Raw genomic sequence first — 19,010 nt, 5'->3', positions numbered from 1 at the left:
CAATGATGCAAAAGGCTAATTGCCACTTATCACAAAGCTTGAGGGCAGTTCTTGCAACTACCAGTTTGGTTTATTTATTTTTTATTAGAGGACATGGGTGTGTTTTTAGTGCATTTTGTTTGCTACAACTTAAAGCACTCCACACCAAATGAATGCAAGAGGACACACATGCTTGTTTTCTAATCAGACGGGTTTTAGTTTTCCAGTGATATGATAGCATTGTAGAGGGGAGCTGTAGATAGTACACAATTCAAGCTTTTTGCAATTTGTTGTGCATTTATTCTTAAAAGATAACATTTCTATCTTTTAGGAAAAGATAGAAAAGATTTCTTACTTGTCTTTTACAAAAAGTAATAAATTAGCATTGGCAAAGTGCTAATCTCAGACTAAGATTAGCACTTTGCCAGGACTGATACATTTTAATAAACAGTTAAATTCCCCACGAGGGACCATTAGACACTAAATTAATTATACTATGTTAAAACTGTGGTACACTGAGTATTTAATATGTTTATTTTGTACTTTCACTTTGTAAGAAGATACTCAACCTTCCCTTATGAATTTAAAGACACAAAATTTAAACTTCTATTTTGTTTTATTTTCTTATCAACAATGATAATGTTTGACAGTGAATTACTGCACCCTCATCGAATATATTTAACAAACTGTGATTTACTCTACCATAAGTCCTCTGGTGTGTGATCAAACTAAACTGAGGGTGTATCAGCACAAGTCCATATCTGTACAGAAGACAAAAAGGGCATCTTCTCTGACTCTCTCAGTGTGTGCAGTGGTTTAGACAGGGGGAAAAGAAGTGTGCATGTGTGTTGGTGTGTGTACTGAGAAGCAGCTGAGTTGAAAGCCTTGGAGCTGACAGCCTGTAAGCCTGGACCTCCATCTCGGCTCCACCACCCAACTCCTCTGTTCGGCTGGGTGGCTGGGCTCATTACAAACCCACGCAACGGCATGCATACATACACACTGCGCTGCCGTGGTTATCTCTGTGAGGTCATTTAACGACATAATGCAATCCTCTGCTCCTTTCCCCTCAACTTCAGCAGATGACTTCAACCTTCATCCTGACATTTCTTCCACCCGTCGCGCTAAAGCTGGGCTTCATTTGCAAACAGCCACCTTATGTTTTTCACAGGAAGAGGAAGAGACAGAACGTCCTCACTTTTTTAAAAATGGGCACACTGGAATGATCAAAAACTAAAATCTGGTTCCCACAAAAGCAGTCAGACACAGATATAAATACCTATCTCTCACCACTCCACCCCACAGCTTTTCTACCCTTTCTTCCTCCCGTGTTTCCTGCCATTCTCTCATTTTACTATTTCTGCCAACTTCTTTTTTCTCCTCTTTTTTTGTCACTTTGTCACACTCCTTTCTTCTACCTGAGACACTGTACATTTTTTCCACTTTCTGTCACCCCTTCCTCTGTTTCTTGCGCTCATTTCATTTTTTTTGTACCATATTGCCTCTCTCCCTTTCTTCCTCGCTTTGCTCTCTCTTTTCACTTGCTTCCATTCTCCCTATTCTAGTTTTCTCACACCTTCTCCCTCTCTCTCTCTCTCTCCTTCACCTACGCCGTCATCTTTCCCTGACTAAAAGTCAAAGCACCAGAGGGAGGGACAGCGGGAAGGAGAAGTGACAACAAGCAAGGCACAGAAACAGCAGCAGGAGAGAAGGTGAGGTGACAGAGAGAGACAGAGAAGATCTGCTGTTTGAAACACACAGTGAGAAATGTCAAGGGGAAAGCCAGGCGGAGGAGGAGGTGGGGGGGGGATGAAGCGCCCTGAGTCTCTTGTGTCGATAGGTCATGGTAACCTACAGACATTATCAGCTTTTTCCAGTCCAAGAACGTCCACAGATATCTGGATTTGGTAAATACATTTACACATAAATTGAATGTTTTGTTTTTTTTTCTTTTTTGCGTATTGGTCTAAAACAGAGAGACAGTGGAAATCAGCGGGAAAAACTGACAAACTCCTCCTGATGCTTCAAGCCTTGTCTGTGGGAAACATGCAAATGAACCCAACAGTATCAAAACTGTTGTTACTGGGGGGGGGAATCAACGGTTTATTGATTTTTAAGTGGTTTAAGTTTTAAAAAGCAATGCTTTTTTGATTCTATACAAAAAAAAATACATAAGCATTAACAGTTACCATGTTGAGTGCAAAAACCTGCACTACAAAAAAAATTAAATAAAAATCAATCAATCTAGACTGATTCAGACTGAATGATCACCTTGACCACACTTCAGGTGGGGCTGCCTGTCCTCCATCAGCCTAAAGAGGGTGCTGTGGACTCAGCTTTTAATGAGCAATCACACACATTTTCAATCTTCTCTTCTGGCACTGCAAGATGTTTGGTTGATAGAGCTTCTGTTTTAGCTGGTCATGTGACTAACACGTTCTCAAAGTCTGAGCTGCGGTAGCACTGGGGGCTGAGAATAGCACACAGTTTGAGGTAATAACAGTTCGACATGGGAGGAGACACGGTGTGAATGGCATCCCAGTTGTCTGTGGAATTTGTTTTACTGAGTTTTCCAGTGTATGAAGTTGCAGAAATGTCCAGAGGGATGCTGGGTAACAGCACAGCTGATAGAACTCCAAGTGTCGACACTGATATCTACCAGATTTTACATTGTTTTCTGACATTTTAATACTGTCTGAAGTCTGGCACTCTGGAGCCGAGACTGGAAATTATATGTGAATCTCAATAATCATCTGCTTTTTCCGGTGTGTGTCTGATGAACTTAAAAAGTATTTATATACATAATGTCAGTAATTATAGGTTTCACAACTAAATTTAAAATGTGGGTATATCAGACAGTGAGGTAGAGAATAGTAGTTCTTTTTTTTTTGTCTCTTTGATACTTCTCCAAATCTAAAAGAAAATACTTCACATCTTCCCAGACTCTGCAGGAGCAAAGATTAAAGTGTACATTACAGAATATTTCTTATGTCTTATAGTTATCACAACTAGATTATATTCTTAGAAAGACTGTCATGAGGCAATGACATTTTTTACACTGGAATTTGCTTAAAGTAATGTGTGCAAACGTACATATTTCACCACACAACTTCCATATTCTGAGGGAAGCATTTTCAAGTTTAAACTGTAGAAACCATTATGTTCAAATATGTGGCAACAACATCTACTTTTGCAATGCAATACTCTTCTGGGAACCTTGGGTTTTAACATCCATAAGACTTTTTAGTTCTAACTAAACAGTGCAGCAGAACCAGCACACCTTGTCATGGTAAAATAACTTTCTGACAGCACTGACGAAAAAACCATCCTGAGTATGAGCTGGAGAAACATGACAGAGCTTAAGGTGTTGACTTGGGCCAACCTCTGACTTCCCAGATCCCAACAGGACATCTCTGAGACAGACAAGAACAAGTCCTGACCATCGAGACCACATTCTCCAACAGTTGGCACCACAAGCCTATAAAAACATACATGTCAACGCCATGTCCCATTTAAGATCATGCTGTCCTACAAATATCAAATGAATTTTAATGATGGATGGAGTTTCTTTCTGCATAAGCAAACATTTGCTTCCTTCCAGATGTTAAAATCTGGTTAATACAGGCAGAGATAAACAATTTATTACATGTTACTCCACGTTCTTATTTGGTAAAGAAAACTAAGTCATAAGGCTTGAACACTGTGCAAAAAGTCAAGTACACACCATAAATCTAGAGGTTGTGGAACTAATTTTAGCAGCTTCAAATTGAAGAGTCTTTTGTTTGATCAGTTCAGTTTTTCACCTTGCCTAGGCATCAGTGGCTTGTACTGCCGTTAGTAATTAGAAAAACATCGATAGTCCGCTGGAGACGGACTCCCGTGACCCTGTAAGAATAAATGTGTGAAGACGATAGATGAATGGTTGATGAATACTGTAAATTCCACTGGTTTTTCACCTTGGAACTAGAATGAGTTCAATTGAAATGTACTGTTGTTCCCAGATTTGGCTTTTAACTCCAAGACAAAGCTAATATAACTGGGTTTGGCCCTGGACTTCAATAAATCAATACAACACTCAACGCAGAAGAGTCTGAGCTCCAACAGTAAGTCAGAGATCTCAGGACATCGACTGCAACTTCTGCAGTCGATGTCCTTAGGTCTTCCTTATTTACCTGGGCAAAGGACTGTCACCTCCTGATAAAGCACACTGACTAACGAAGGTGATTTTGGTTGAGTTTGGATAATCTTAAGTCCAAATCCAGAGCTGAAATCTACCAGAAAATTCTAAAGCGATTCCTGCTTCCTTCTTGCTGACAAGCTTTATGAAGATGCTGTAGCTGGAACTAATTCAGTGACTGCCGTTGACTCACCAAAAACATTTTTATTAGTCTTATGCAAAATTGACATTTTTGGAGAAATAAAATTTGGGGTTTTATTCCCTGCAATCCACAGTCATCAAAATTAACAAAAACAAACATAAGAAATATATTGTCGTGCTGTAAACAGTTTTATTTCTTCATAAATTGTTGATATGTTTAACTGAAATGCAGCTGTATTAAAACCAAGCACACAAAGAAAACACAAAACTAGACCAAAATTAAATTAACTGTAACCAGTTCTGAGTCCCAGATTAAAACCGAAGTGTGAGGAGAAAACGGGTAAAACGGGATTTTGCCCACTTTTTTTACTGTGTCCGCACCCTAATTTATTTGAGGATTTTGTGCAGCAACTTTCACTTCCTTGAAGGAAAAATAGGGTGTTGCATGATGTTATTTCCTACCAGTGACTAACCGGTCCATCAACATGAACAATAGCCATGATTGTAGAGCAGGCTAGCTTGTTTTATTGCACCCGGTTTAAGTAAGACCTGTGTGACTCCAGCCTCAGTCCTTAACGGCGTCAGGGTTAAAGGTCAAGCCAACAGGAAGCAGCTAAGTGGCCTATGGCGGAGCAGGACTAAGCGCTGAGAAGGCTCGACGACTACATGACACCAGACGCACACGCCTAATGAAACGCTGGTGTATTAGGAGCTCAGCATGTATATTTATGTGTAGATTGTTGTGACTTACCAAGAGAGTGAGCAGCAGTTGTTTTGGAGCTGAAGAATCGTCCCAGTCCCAAGTCTCCCAGTTTAACCACACCAGTAGCTGTGATGAACACATTGGCTGGCTTGATATCTGAGAAAAGAAAATCACAAAGAAAATAAATTCAGAAAAATAGCCCAATTTGATTTGGCAACCGTTTTGTTTTTGTTTTTTGGTCAGCACACAAAACAGGCACCTGAATAAGAGACATTAAAATATCATTCCGGTTAATGTGGGCGTTAGCAAGCTGTTTTCTGAAGTAATGGTAATGTGACCTGCCGAAGCCTTTGAAATTTACAGCTCCCGTATAATTGTAAGCAGCTTTTGAATAGGCCGTCTCTGCTAAGTGGCTGTTAGAGCTCAGAGCTCGGGGTTCATTTGTGTCCCTGTGTCCTAATCAAAGTCAGCATTAATGGAAATACATCACCTGTAACTGAGAGGGTCTCTGAACGAGCAGCAATCTGTGCACATGAATCCAGAATGAGACCTCATAAACAGAGCACTTTTTTAGATGATGTGCTTGTTAACAGCTAGACTTTAAGCCAGTCAAGGTGCTGGAGCAGATAACAGAGATTTATTATTACTGTTTGACTTTCAAATTCGCTTTTCACCAAGATAAAAGATCGGGTAAACAATTGTTTCACTTTCTGGTAATAGTTTGCTTAAGTAGTTTTCTTCTCATCATGGTACTCGGGGGTGGGAGGTAGAATAAAAAATAAAATCGACCTGTGACCAGAATAATTTGCAACTTGATTGGTCCTGAACAATGACCAACTGGTTGAAAACTCAAAGAAACAATCCTTTTCCTAGTAGAGAAGGCAAAATACATGAACGCCGCTAAGAAGCACTGACAGCAACACTTCTTAATGTGGATGACGTCATAACGGATAGTCAGCCATTTTCACTACCTGTGGTGTGTCTGAAAACGAATTGTGAGGAATAACAGTTATACAAGAAGAAAACGTCCTGAGATCAGTCAGAAAGAAAGAAAAAAAGACAGAAGCAAATAAGTCAGAAAGAAAAAAAACTAAGAAAAAGAATGGAACTGACAAAGAAACTAAAACAAATAAAGAAAGAAAGGAAAAAACAAATTAACTTTGGAAGTATGGAAAAATAACAGGTTCCTCTCTTTTATCTTTTGGAGATTTCAGCCTCTGTCTGTTGAGGAACAAAGTGTAGAAAACATTCTGTTTTCACCGACAATGCCTCCCAACTCCACTTGACCCAGTCGGCATGTGAAACTGGAGATTACGATGCCTGATAAAACCATTACCACATTTTCACTTCAGACCATGAGGAGCTTGCAGATTACTTTTGATTTACAAAACATCAGATAATATTTTACATTAGAGGTGTGCCAATCGATCGGCAACCGATCGATGATAATGGTATATCATGATAATTGGCCGATTTCCACAAAAAAATGCATGATCGGTGATCGCCGATCACTGTCTCTTGTTGCCAAACACACAAACCGATCACCTGTATCTCACTTCACAACCTGCATGTGGAGCTGGTCTCCTCTTTCCTTCACACTGCGCAAGCGTGCAGCAACAAATCCTAAGCGACGCCATGTAGAACTTCAACGCTCAGAGTGAATGGGGAAGTTAGCATGTTGCGATGGAAAATTACCTCAGGGGGAAAGGACGTCATAATGCATCAGCACAAGTCTAATATGGGATTTAAAAAACAAGCACTTGATGGAGTTTGGCTACATGGAGGCTCAACACAGTAACAAAAGGACATCCAGAGCGTCCAGATAGTAGGTAAAGCAGGTAAAGTAGTGCATAACTACCAACACTCACCCGGATTAGCATGATGGCCAGAAAGCTAAACAAATAACCCAAAAAATTATTTAAGTCAATGGGCTGGTGGTAGAAGACACTGGTTTGCTCTCGTTGTTGAGCCGCCACTACTGGTAGTAATACGTCACAGATGTAGCGCCGTTCAACCTCCGCTCAGCAGTGAGCTCTCACACCGAATGTCTGCTTGAAGCTGCAGCATGCAATTTAAACAAACACAAGATTTTACATATGTATTAAAACTTTCACTATGTCCTGACATAAGGCAGATAATCTCTGAAAAATAATCACCTCTGCCTCTGTGTTCTGCAGAATTACTCTGCTCATTCAGAATCAGCCAATCAGAGCCAACACTAGTCACCTAGCTTTGTGCTCAGGAAGTTTTCACTCAGTAACTCAATTCAGTTTCCTTTTCTTGACATTATTCGATATAGGCATTGCTGTGAGATTCATTTGATTTATAATTTATGGTACAAAACATATACTGAGTATGAAATAAGAGAATCTGTAAGGATATTAAACGGTGATGGTGCCAAATGAGTAGCACTTATAAAAGATAAACACAAACTGTTTTATTACAATAATGGAAGTACAGAACAACACCCTGACCCATCAGAAAATTCACTATTAAGAAGAACTGAAGCATGTATGTGTAGAGCAACGCTACCTCTGTGCATGACTCTTCGGGAGTGCATGTGTTCAAGCGCACTGCAGAGCTGGACGAAGTACTTCCACACCGTTCTCTCTGGGATGAGCCTCCTCTGCTTCTTAAAGTGCTGGAGCAGGAAAACAAAAACAAAGAGCCAAGGTTACATTAAAATGCAGCAGGGGCAACAGACAAACAAAAGATTTTACTACAAATCGGAAAAAAGTACAAAGGATAGAGTTACTAGGTTGGCATGTAAGATTTTATGTGTTTGTAGAGTATCCTTCCCCACACACTGACTCCACTCCTAATGCAAGCCAGACCAGGCTATCGTCTGTCCCTTGCATATCCAAGTTCTGTCTCATTTTCTCTGCAGCGTACAATGGAAAGCACATGCATTCTCCGGAGCAAAGAAAAAGAAATTTGTGGTGCCTTCTTAAACTCCACCATCTGGCACACAGGACTCTTGTTGCGCTCAGCCCACAGTGGCAGAACGGTTCCTCCTGTTTTCAGAGTTTATGCACGTCTTACTATTTGGAAGGAGTTGTTCTTGATTATCAACACTGTGGTTCAGCTGAAAAACAAAAGCAAAGTGATGACACGAAGGCAAACTGATCAACTATGACTAAATGAATTAACTGGTTCTTGGAACTCCTACTTGGGCAGCTGTGCAGCAATGCAGGCCATAAAAATGTATCAAGTTCTATGATCACAATTTAATGGTGTGTCCTTCAGGCTCCAGGAAAGAAAAGCCTGGAAGTAGACCAGGTTAGATGAGAGCTGTGCACACGAGGAATGCACTTGGAGTATTTAGCCAACTTTTACCAAAACAGAAATAAATGTCTTAAAACTCTGGACAGGATACATTTCACCAGGAAGTCCAAGTTGCATGAAGAATTTCGTTGCACAACAGAGACCTAAAGCAAAAAATTTAAAACCTCCAAGCACATTAAAATGCAACGAGGGGAGGATTCTGCATGCGCTATAAAAATACTTTATTAAATTTCCATTTATCATTAACAACTGTACTTTTTATACAAAAGAGAAAATTCTCAAAGCACATAAAGGTGCATAATTTGGGATCTCTGAGCAAATTATTCTATGTTCAAGGTGCACAGTATGAAAAAGCAGCCTTCCCTGAGATCAATCAATACCCTTGGTACGTTAAAAAGAGGCAACTAGTTTAAGAAGCGTGGCTGCTAAAAATCCGACCTGAGACGGAGGGGGAAACAGAGGCAAGCTGGGAGTTTACCCAGGACTGCTTTACAGGCAAAAATATACCACAGCTTTTGTCCGCAAGTGGTCAATGATGTCCACCTCACCAAATCATAAATAATGCAACGTTTGCATTTGTAATAAGAGTTGCATGGCACACTAAATCAAGGCTCCAAATAAGGGAGCTGCATGCAAGAAGAATAGATCACAGCATAATCAATCACAGGCAGAAAAGTTGCTTCTGTGTGGTTTTTTTTATGTCTTGGTAATACAGGAAGATTTATTCCTAAAGTAATTTATGAGCCATCCAGTTTGTTTCTCTGATACACATTATGCTTGCACTGCAAATAAGTAAAGCTGTATACACCTGTTCAAATGTAGGAATCGATTTCAGAATTAGCTGATAAAGACCAGCACGCCCTGTAACAGTCAAACTACTGTATATTTTAGTTTTTATTTTTACATTATGGGTATAATGAATGTCAACCAATTATTAATAAAAACAAGACATTTGGTGCAAAAAGGGTTTGTGGATCTAATTCCCAGATGCATAAAACTAAAAATGTACATGTAGAAGTTCACATGTTTTGAAGCCACCACAACCTGCTTCTGGCTTCTGACAAGTGCCTTGATTCCTCTCCACATAATAATCGGTAGAGTTCATTTAAAGTGGCAGGTTTTCTAGAACAGACCCAGTTTAAAAACACAACCCATGTAGTTTCAATAGGGCTGAGGTTCAGAGCCGTCCCACGAGCTGAAAACTGTTTTTCAATGCATCTTTGCGGTCAATATCTTTATGGGACACACACGTGGCTTTAAATTTCAACCAAATTATCGCTGATCTGGCAGTTTTTTCATTACTCCACTTTGTGCAATGACCAGTAACACTAGTGAAACAGACCCTCAGCATGATGTTACCACCCCCATGCCTGACAGTTGGTATAGTGTCCTGGGGTTTTTAGCCTCACCTGGACTATAGATAAACTGAAATGACGTAACAAATCAGCCACCTTCATAGTCAGGCCCAAAATTATTTATACACCTGACAGGTTTAAAATAATCTTTTAATTTCTTGTGAAAAGAAAGTCATGCATCTCAACTATATTTTTTGGAATTTCTATAAATTTAAACCAAGGCTCAGTTTTAGCATTTAATCTCGTAACATTCATCTCCAGATTTCAAATCATCCCTGGAATTGAAACGTTATCGTTCATTTATTACCTGTAAACAAACCATTTTATTTGTATGTAAACCGTGACAAATTTATCAATTATTACTGGATTCACATGAATTACAGTCATAAAAATTTATAAAATTAGCTCTCAAAAATGGTTAATTTTTATTACCCCATTCCATTTAAAATTTTAAAATTCTATTTATTTGTGTTTCTAACCTCGTTAAGGCCAGTTGTCTCGTTTGAGATGTAACTCATGTAAATTAAGATCCCTGATCACACCCAAAAAAAACTACTTCTGGTTGAAATGTTGAGGCTATTTCAGGTACAAAACATCCAAATCTGCAGAAGTAAGAAAATAAAAATAAAAAACGTCTAAGGGATAAAATAAATACAGCAACCTTTATTGCTCTCTAAAGTAGATGTTTTAGTCATGATCTTGTATGGTGATGGGGGACTTGGACCCAGAAGCAACTGAGTGGCTAAATTTGGACTGTGTGGTAAAAATATGTAACATATTCCCCAAATCTCTTGTTCACCATTTGAGCCCAAACAATCCTTGCATTGACATCCCCTGTGACTTGTTTCCTTAAATAACCCTGCAAGAGGATGTTTAAGGGATGAGATTCAACTCACTGCATCCGCCAAGATATTACAATATCCCTGCACCCAACACAAGCTGGAATATATATTTGTCACTGCATCACTCTTCCAGTGAGAGGCTCTTAAGTACCTGATTATTTAGGTGATGATTTGCTGGACGCTGTTTATAACGAGAACAGAGGGGCAACAAAGACTTCAAAAACTGAAGTAGCAGAAATATAAAAAGGTGAGAGATAACTAAAAATGGACAAAGGTGTGATAAAGAGAGGAATAGAGATAGACGGATGGATACAGAAAGGGAGGAATAGACCTTGGCCTACATCCAAACAAAGCCTCAGTAAGGAGCCATTCTTTCTTTGCCCCCCATTTCCATATCAGAGGACCGTTTGATGTCAATGGGGGAGCACATAGACACCCACCAACACCCTCTTTTCTATGCCTTTAACAGCAAACACTGCACATGCAATATTCTGTAAGTGCATGCAAATCAGGGACCATCTGATATCATTCGAATCCTGAGATGGTCTAAGAGAGACAGAAAAGTAACAGTCTTGAGGAAAAGACATCAAAAAGAATCATAATTTAATTTTTTTTACAATGTTTTTCTAGTTTTGTTTTTTGTTTAAATATGGGATGTTGTATGAACGTGTTTACTGCACAGCCCAAGGACGGGAAACTGAAATCTGGCAAAAACATCTGGCCTGCCACTGTTGGACTGGAATAAACAATCAATTAAAATGGTGCAGAAGACAAATGGTGCAGAGAAGTAGCATATATATTAAGAGTTTGTGTTGTCAGCAGACATAAGGCTGATGACACAACCCCAATGCTCTGAGCATCCGAGAACGCTTAGCTAAGATAGCAGTGACACTTAGTGGTTTGTTATCCTACCACCATGTTACCTGCCATGTAACATCTTTGTAAAATGCAACTCAGAACATTTGCTTGAATGTGTGCCTCCAATGTTTGTGTCTGCATCTTCTCTGCTTACAAAGTAGACTATATGTATGTGTAAGGTGCGTGTGCTTGTGTGTGTGTGTGTGTGTGTGTGTGTGTGTGTGTGTGTGTGTGTGTGTGTGTGTGTGTGTGTGTGTGTGTGTGTGTGTGTGTGTGCCAAGCCTGCCATGTTCACTCTCTTGTACCACTAATCCTCGCCTCTCCTAATTTGCTACGTTGAACTGTGCAGATGTGGATCTGCTGAGTATGACTGCAAACAGCTTGTCGAGCTGTGCTGATACAACGCTGCAGCATCATTTATGCATAGCAGAAGACCAGGCTTTTTTACATACACACTCCTAATTTGCTTTACTGGCAGATTTTTACGATAACTGAGGTGTCGGTCTAACTCGTACTCAAAAAAAGAAGAAGAAAAAGAAAAAGTATGAGCAGTGGATAAAAAAAAAGCACTACTAATGCTGGATAACCCCGAGTTTTTCTTCTGCTTAAAAAAAATTAAGACAATTCCTAGAATAAAAACAAGCACACTGAGATTCGGGGTCAAATTTTATTTTACTTAAACCTGATTGTACAGATAAGAATTAGAAGAAGCTCCAGCCTAAATAAAAAATTAGTAGGTCTGATACAAAAACAAACATTGCTACTACTTCAACATACACCCTTAACAGCAATTATTTCAGTTTAAATTCCTCCAAGTACCCCCTACACTCTGAGGCTTGAATTTTATTACCACTAACAGCTCAAGATTTCTAACAATGTCTCTTTCACGGTCTTGGCAGATGTAAACACATTCTAGTGAGATGAAAGAAGCTTGCAGGAGGCCTTATATATTAGTTTGTTCCAGTATGAAGGGATGATTAAGACTCAGTGTCCAGGATGTCAAACCCCTATAAAATAACCACAAACCACAAGCCTTCTGCAGTCAGGCCTTCATTTATCAAACGATTCACTGGCACTTTCTGCTTGTGTGTGCACAAGGCTGTACAAGAGCGTCATAAAGAGACGAACAGGGTATAATTTAAATCTGGCCTCAACCCTCAGAATTTAGATTTAAAGAAAAAAAATCTATATACAAAAATAACAGTGTAAGAAAGCAGTCAACAGCAGCATTGCAAGTTATATTCATTGTGGTAATTGTTTTGATTTCTCTCTATGTTTTGATGTAGCGCCAAGTTTAATAACAGTGATAAATATACAGTGTCTTGCTAAAGTATTTATACTCCTTAAACCTTTTTACATTTTCCCATAATTACAACCACAGCTTTAATTATTTTTGTTGGACTGTTATGTCATAGACCAACGCAAAGTAGAGCAAAATAGTGAAAATTGAGAAAATACTGCACGATTTTAGTTTTATAAAAAATTAAGATCTATGAAGTGCATTTGTATTCAGCACCCTTAATTCAATACTTTGTAGAAGTACCTTTCATTAAAATTACATCTCCAGGTCTTTATACATGTATTTCTACCATCTTCACATATTCAAAGGCTGAATTTATTCAATGTAATGTCGTTCAAGTTCAGTAAGATCGGATTGAGAGAATATGTGAACATCAATATTCCAAGTTTTAACACAAACTCCCAGTTTGTGCTAAACAGAGTTGGGTTGGGATGTCCACTTGTCATTTACACAAGCAAAAATGATTTAGTAGAGTTAGTTCACTTCATTAAGGAAAGCCAACATGGTTCCATGGCAAAACATGATTAAAATCCAGTTTTACAAATTGACATGAATAATAAAATGTCAGTGATTCAACAACTTTCTTTTACAAGTAAAACATGGAACACATTTTGTTTGGTAAGCATGTGCACTGTCCATGCATTGTTAAATTTCTAATAATCAGTCTTTTCCTGGTTCAACAATGGTTTTATTCTCAACTCTCTACCATGAGGCCAAATTTATAGAGCGCTCGACTATTATCTGTCCTGTCAATAAACTCCCACAGCTCAACATTGAATCTCTGCAACTCCTCCAGAGTAACCAGGGATCTCTTGGATGCTTCCCTGATGAATAATCTCCCTGCACAGCATGCCGATCAAAGACAAGCATGTCTTTGTAGGTTTCCAGATGTTCCATATTGTTGAGGTTTTCAGATGAAGGAGTGAATAGTTAAGACTTCCAAAGCTTGGAATATGTGCTAAACATCAACACAACTTCACCTCTGAATGTCTGCTGGGTGTCTTGTTCTTCTAGATGCCATTTCCTCACTGATGTTCTCTAACAAACCTCTAAGGCAGATCTATTTAACATACACACAGTTTGATTCAGCTTACTACTTCGACCATTTCTGAAGGTGATCGGTAACACTTGATTTTATTTAGGGGCGTCAGGGAAGGGGTACTGAATAAAAAGGAACATCACAATTTCCAAAGTTTTATCTGTAAAATCAACACATTAACCTTTGCTGGTATAAAAACAAGAAACTGTACAGTTAAGAAAACCTTTCCAAAAGTACAGTATAAACTACAGGATGGACGTTCACAGTGTTTCAACCAGTTATTTCTGCTAGCTTGGAGCTGCTTACCTTGATCATACGAGAGAGATCCCCGGCATCAGCTAGCTCCAGAACTATGTTCAGCTCATTGTCCTCAATAAAAGATGCGTGATACTTTATCACATTGGGATGATTCAATTGCTGTTGGAGGGGAAAGGGGAAAAAAAGTCAGCATGTCAGAGCAGACAGAAGAAATGATGGTGACATTTGTCATGTGGGCATCCTTGGTCACTTTCACCAGCTTCTTTCAGCTGGTACAAAATCTTCAAAACAAGGTTATGCACAGCAAAGGTGTGTGTTTTGTGCAACTCGCTGTACTCTCACCACCAATTAAAATAAAAATGGCTGAAACCATGCAAACAAAATACATTTGGTACATGGGGACCTAATGAGAAGGTTTTGTCCTCAAGTGTGACAAAGCTGGATGACATGTCACAACAAACCCCTGTCTATGATGACAACAACCAATGTGTGTGAGACACATAGCCACACAAAAACACACACAAGCGTGACAGGCTGACATGGCTGGCAGTCTTAAAAAAAAAAAAAAAAAAGAAAAAGCTAGCGTCCCTGGCTCATCTCTAGCGGAGATTCCCTCCTGCTGGTTGGTCAATAAGGCAGGAACAGCATTCCCTGTAGTAAACAAAAACTTTCTTTCTATCCTGAGCAAGAGACACGTGAGGGGAAAAGAGGAACGTTGACGGAAAAGACACGAATGACACAGTGACAAGGAGGAGGAGAAGGAATGCAGACAGGGCAAGGTTGAAGAGCTAGGGAGGAAGAACAAAGGCGTGGATGGAAAACAGAATGGGAGAGGGATAAGGTAAGCTGAGTTGGAGATAGGGGGAAGGGAAAAGCAGAGAGATGCTGATATGTGGATAGTTGGAGCCGTGATGTGAGCAGACGGAGGGGTGTGACACGCGTCCTCCGCTCGGCTCTGCTAAGCCTCCTCTGCTGTGATTAAAGAAATGTTCATGCTCTGGATGATGCCGAGAAGAGGGGAAAAGGAGAGCACAGTGGAGTACACTACGCTACACTACACTCTCAGACTCCATCTCTGCATCCTTCTGCAACCCTCTTCCTCATTCGCTCTCTCTGTCTCTTCCTCACGTCTCCATCTTCCCTTTCTCCCTCCCTTGTCCTTTCTTGCCAGATGTATTTTTGGCTCAGAGTGGCAGTTCTGCACGGCTCCACAATGTAGCACAGCCAGAGAGTGATGACAAGCCCCCCCCCATCCACCCCATTCCTCCTCCTCCACCTCTTCCTCACCCAACCCACTGCTCCTCCACAACTTAGACCTCAGGCGAAAGATACAGAGAAATGAAAAGATATGTTAACATGCAGATGTTTATGTAAATGATGGATGGGACGCAACTGCAATACAACAATCATTCATAGGGAAATATCACATAGAGCCTTGCATGATTATGTAATTACACATGCTGGCTGAGACCCAACAGCGTGTGTAATTACTTAATCATGCAAGACTGTGTGATACGTTTGTTGAGCTGGTGATGTGTTTCAAAGAAGAAGACAATACAGACTAATGCAAACTGATGGTACAAAACTAGACGTGCCAGTAAATTCAATTGTACTGTAAAATTGTACATGGTCGCAAATATGAGCCACGCTGGTTTCAGTTGCATTTGGAGATAAAAGAGGACAATAAAGTAAAGCAAAAACAGGTTAGATTAAAAAAGTTATGCAGAAATTTAATTCAGTGAATGCATGCAACAACCGTATGTAACATTTTACAACTATTCCATTTCAACTGAATTCAAACTTGTATAATAATATTCATTTCTATGAAAATAACAGAAGAAAATGTGAAAGGAAGCCAGCATGCACAGGGCAACAGGGAACAGCAGCAGAAGACTGATAGCGTCAATGATTTTAACACAAAACTTGGGCCTTGATGCAGAACACAACGTCCACTCAAAAGATACAATAAATAATTCTTCAGGTTGAAATTACATAAATAATAACTTTAAACTGTGATTTATCTAAGGAGGAGGATGTTCTCTAGGAGCAAAAGTTTGGAGATCTAACAAACCGGGCCCCTACTCAATGATTTAAAAGTGCTGTATTGTCAACCCATTGTGCCTGTAATTCACCACAGTTTTAGATAAAGAAAAAGTATCTTCTATTTTAGTTTTAAAAATTTTGCTCCCATTCACTTGGCTCAGACACCAAGAAAAACGTGTCACGGCAGAAGCTAAGCAGTTGAATGAAATGAGAGCAGGTAGTGTGGCTATTAGCAGATCATTTTGTCCAAACAGAAAATTCAAAACACACACTGTGCGCTTACAAGCTATAGCTGCTGTTGTCTTAGTGATGCAGCTATTCACTCCCTCCTCAAGCTATTTGTCCTATAGCAAACATATTTCATAATAAACTCTCCTTTTCTGCATTTCTGCTGAAACAAGTTTGTTTTATTGAAATGAATAACTCTGTCCCGTCCTACATACAAATTGCCCATCAGACAGTGTGAAAATGAATGGAAAGCCCCTGCTGTTTTTAGAAAAGCAGTTGAGACAGAAATAATGTAAAGCCCGATTCCGATTAATATACGTTTCTTTATGATCCATATTTATGGGATTTGTGGCCCTAACATTTGATATGTGCCTTATAAAAAATGACAAAGAAGAATTATATGTTGTAATTCAACGTATAATAAAAGTCAGTAAGATGAAGAATTCTATAAAAAGCAAACGGAAGAGGTTTTTAAAGTGCTGTGTTTGAGTAAGGCTGAAAGTAGCTGGTTCATCTCAGTTTCCTGTCTTTCCAGTAAACCCCTGCTATAATCTAATCAGATGCAAACCCCAGACATGCGCATTCACAAACACATACTTACAGTCTGTAACATTATTAAATCTTCCACTGCTGATTGATTAGTGGAGATCATTAGTCAGGAGACAATTCAGGCATCACAATAATCACAAGTGAGAGAGGACTGTGCAGCTGTGGGATTTCAAACGGGGTAAGAAAAATTAGCAGTGTTGAATAGGGGGAGCCCTTTTTTTTTTTTGCATGCAACATCCCTCTCAGAGAGAATTTAGACAAAAGGAGAAAAGTGAGATTCTCAAGTTGAAATCCCCATGCCAAGGCAAGAAAACACAGATGAATGAGCAGACATAAACACAGACAGACAAACAAACAAATAGGCATACTGTTGGATGGCCATGACTGAGTATGTCTGTGTAAGTGTGTGTATGCGATCACAGGCGACTGTGTGTGTCAATTCAGTCGGCCCATGCCAGTGCGCTTCTCATTATTCTGATTTAGCTGTGTCTGCTGTTGGCCTGTCTACTGGAGGATAAGGCAGAAGGACTGTCTCTTTCACATTCACTCGTTTATTATCAGGCTGGCTAGGCAGCACGCGGGGCCAGGCATAACTTCCACATTCACTAGCAATCAGCTTGCAGGATGAAAAAGGCGAATGAAAAGCTCTGAATAGAGGAAATGAGGCAAGGGGAAAAGACAGCGGAGAGAGATGGATACAAAAACAGAGCAACTGGCCAAAACAGCAGAGACAGAGGAGGCAGGAACAAGCAGAGGGGAAAACTGGATAGAAGAGCACAGAGGGAAAGAAATGTTATAATGGGGAGGAATAAACAGAAATGCAGCAGATGTATTATATGAAGAAATGCCATCTGAAAGGGTGACATTTAACCCTGACCCCTATTATGAGGTCAGAAATATGGATCTGCTGTCCAGTAGAATCATTTCAATTATCTATGGCTCAGACTAAAGCTCTGAAAAGTTTTCTGTCTGCTGCATCTCCTTTTACTGGTCCACATCACCTCCTGGAGCGTTAATGTAATGTTTCAATGACACAAATGTGTTGCTTTTTTGCCTTTTACACATAATGTAGTGCTGCCAGATTCTAGATACATTTTTATTTTAGTAAATATTCAAATGAGGCTTTGTCATGAGTGCTTACTGAGTATTTATTGCTCTTTAATAGCTTTGTTTTTTTTATTAGATTTTTTTAATTCTAAGGATGTGTGAAGTTCAAGATTTACAGATTTACTAATAATACACTTTAGATGCAATGATAGAATGACAATGATGAATGATAGATGGGAGTGATTTCTGTTTCGCTTTGGTGAAACTTTTTAAAGTTGGGCTACAGAACGTTGCATTGTTTGCTGGTTTATTAAGAAAATATATTTTTTAAAAAAGCTCATTTTAAAGTTGAAGACTTTTTGTGACTTCACTGGAGCCCTGCTCTAGCAGGTCAGACAGAAGCAACAAATACTTTCTGTCCTTCACTGTCCTCTAATTGTTAATGTTCTTTTAAAGGTATAAAAAATTCTTTTCCTCTCGGGGAAAATCAAAACTTGTTAGCTCATATCCACGTCCTAAAAAGATGAGAATCCATATGTTCATAATGGTCTAGTAGATTCCATGTTTCCTGTAAGCTGGAAGTCATAGGAAAAGCCCAGTCTGGTCAACTAAATCAATTGAATTCATTCTAATAAATACAACTATTAGAATGAATCACTGGTATAGAAATTATAATGTGAATTCTAACATGTGTCACAACATGTGAAAAAGCACTTCTGACAGACATGTAGGATCTTTTAGACAGCCAGAGATATTAAAACTGTCATTAGATTATTCATTAGTATTTAAGAGCAGCCCAGTTGACACGTGTTAAAAGTAGTTCAACAAATAAAACCACTTCACTGGAAAATAAGAAAAGGCAAAGCAAGGAGGAAGAAAGGGGGAGACACATGAGAGACGCTGTTAAATTTCCATGCTGCTGCGCTGTTGTTTGGCTTTAAACATTTCAAAAAGATTTGAGGAAAAAAAGGCAATTGTTCTGGCATTCAAAAAAGAGCCAATAGGAGCCTGGAGGGATGTAATACTTCTGTTTCCACACACACACACACACACACACACACACACACACACTAACAAACACACACACACAGAAAGTAATAAACTGTACAGTCGCACATGCATACTCATTTATATTCCCATTTGTGAGCACAACAGCCCCCTGCATTTATAACCATCCAAGGGAGAATACACACACACACACACACA

General features: G+C 39.3%; 1 protein-coding gene across 1 annotated transcript in view; it reads right to left on the bottom strand.

Annotated features, from left to right (window-relative positions):
* nek7 (NIMA-related kinase 7) overlaps positions 1-19,010 on the bottom strand; it is a 79,938-nt gene that overhangs the window by 25,850 nt on the left and 35,078 nt on the right. The window contains exons 5-7 of the mRNA XM_008406560.2: positions 13,986-14,096; positions 7,533-7,641; positions 5,049-5,156 (exon numbers count right to left, since the gene is read on the bottom strand). Of these exons, the coding sequence (XP_008404782.1) occupies positions 5,049-5,156; positions 7,533-7,641; positions 13,986-14,096 (328 nt within the window). The remainder of the gene's footprint in view (positions 1-5,048; positions 5,157-7,532; positions 7,642-13,985; positions 14,097-19,010) is intronic.

This window comes from Poecilia reticulata, linkage group LG4, assembly GCF_000633615.1.
Source record: "Poecilia reticulata strain Guanapo linkage group LG4, Guppy_female_1.0+MT, whole genome shotgun sequence".
NCBI classification, from domain to species: Eukaryota; Metazoa; Chordata; class Actinopteri; order Cyprinodontiformes; family Poeciliidae; genus Poecilia; species Poecilia reticulata.
Note: the sequence above shows the minus strand (reverse complement) of the source record. Positions and strands in the feature narration are given on the sequence as shown.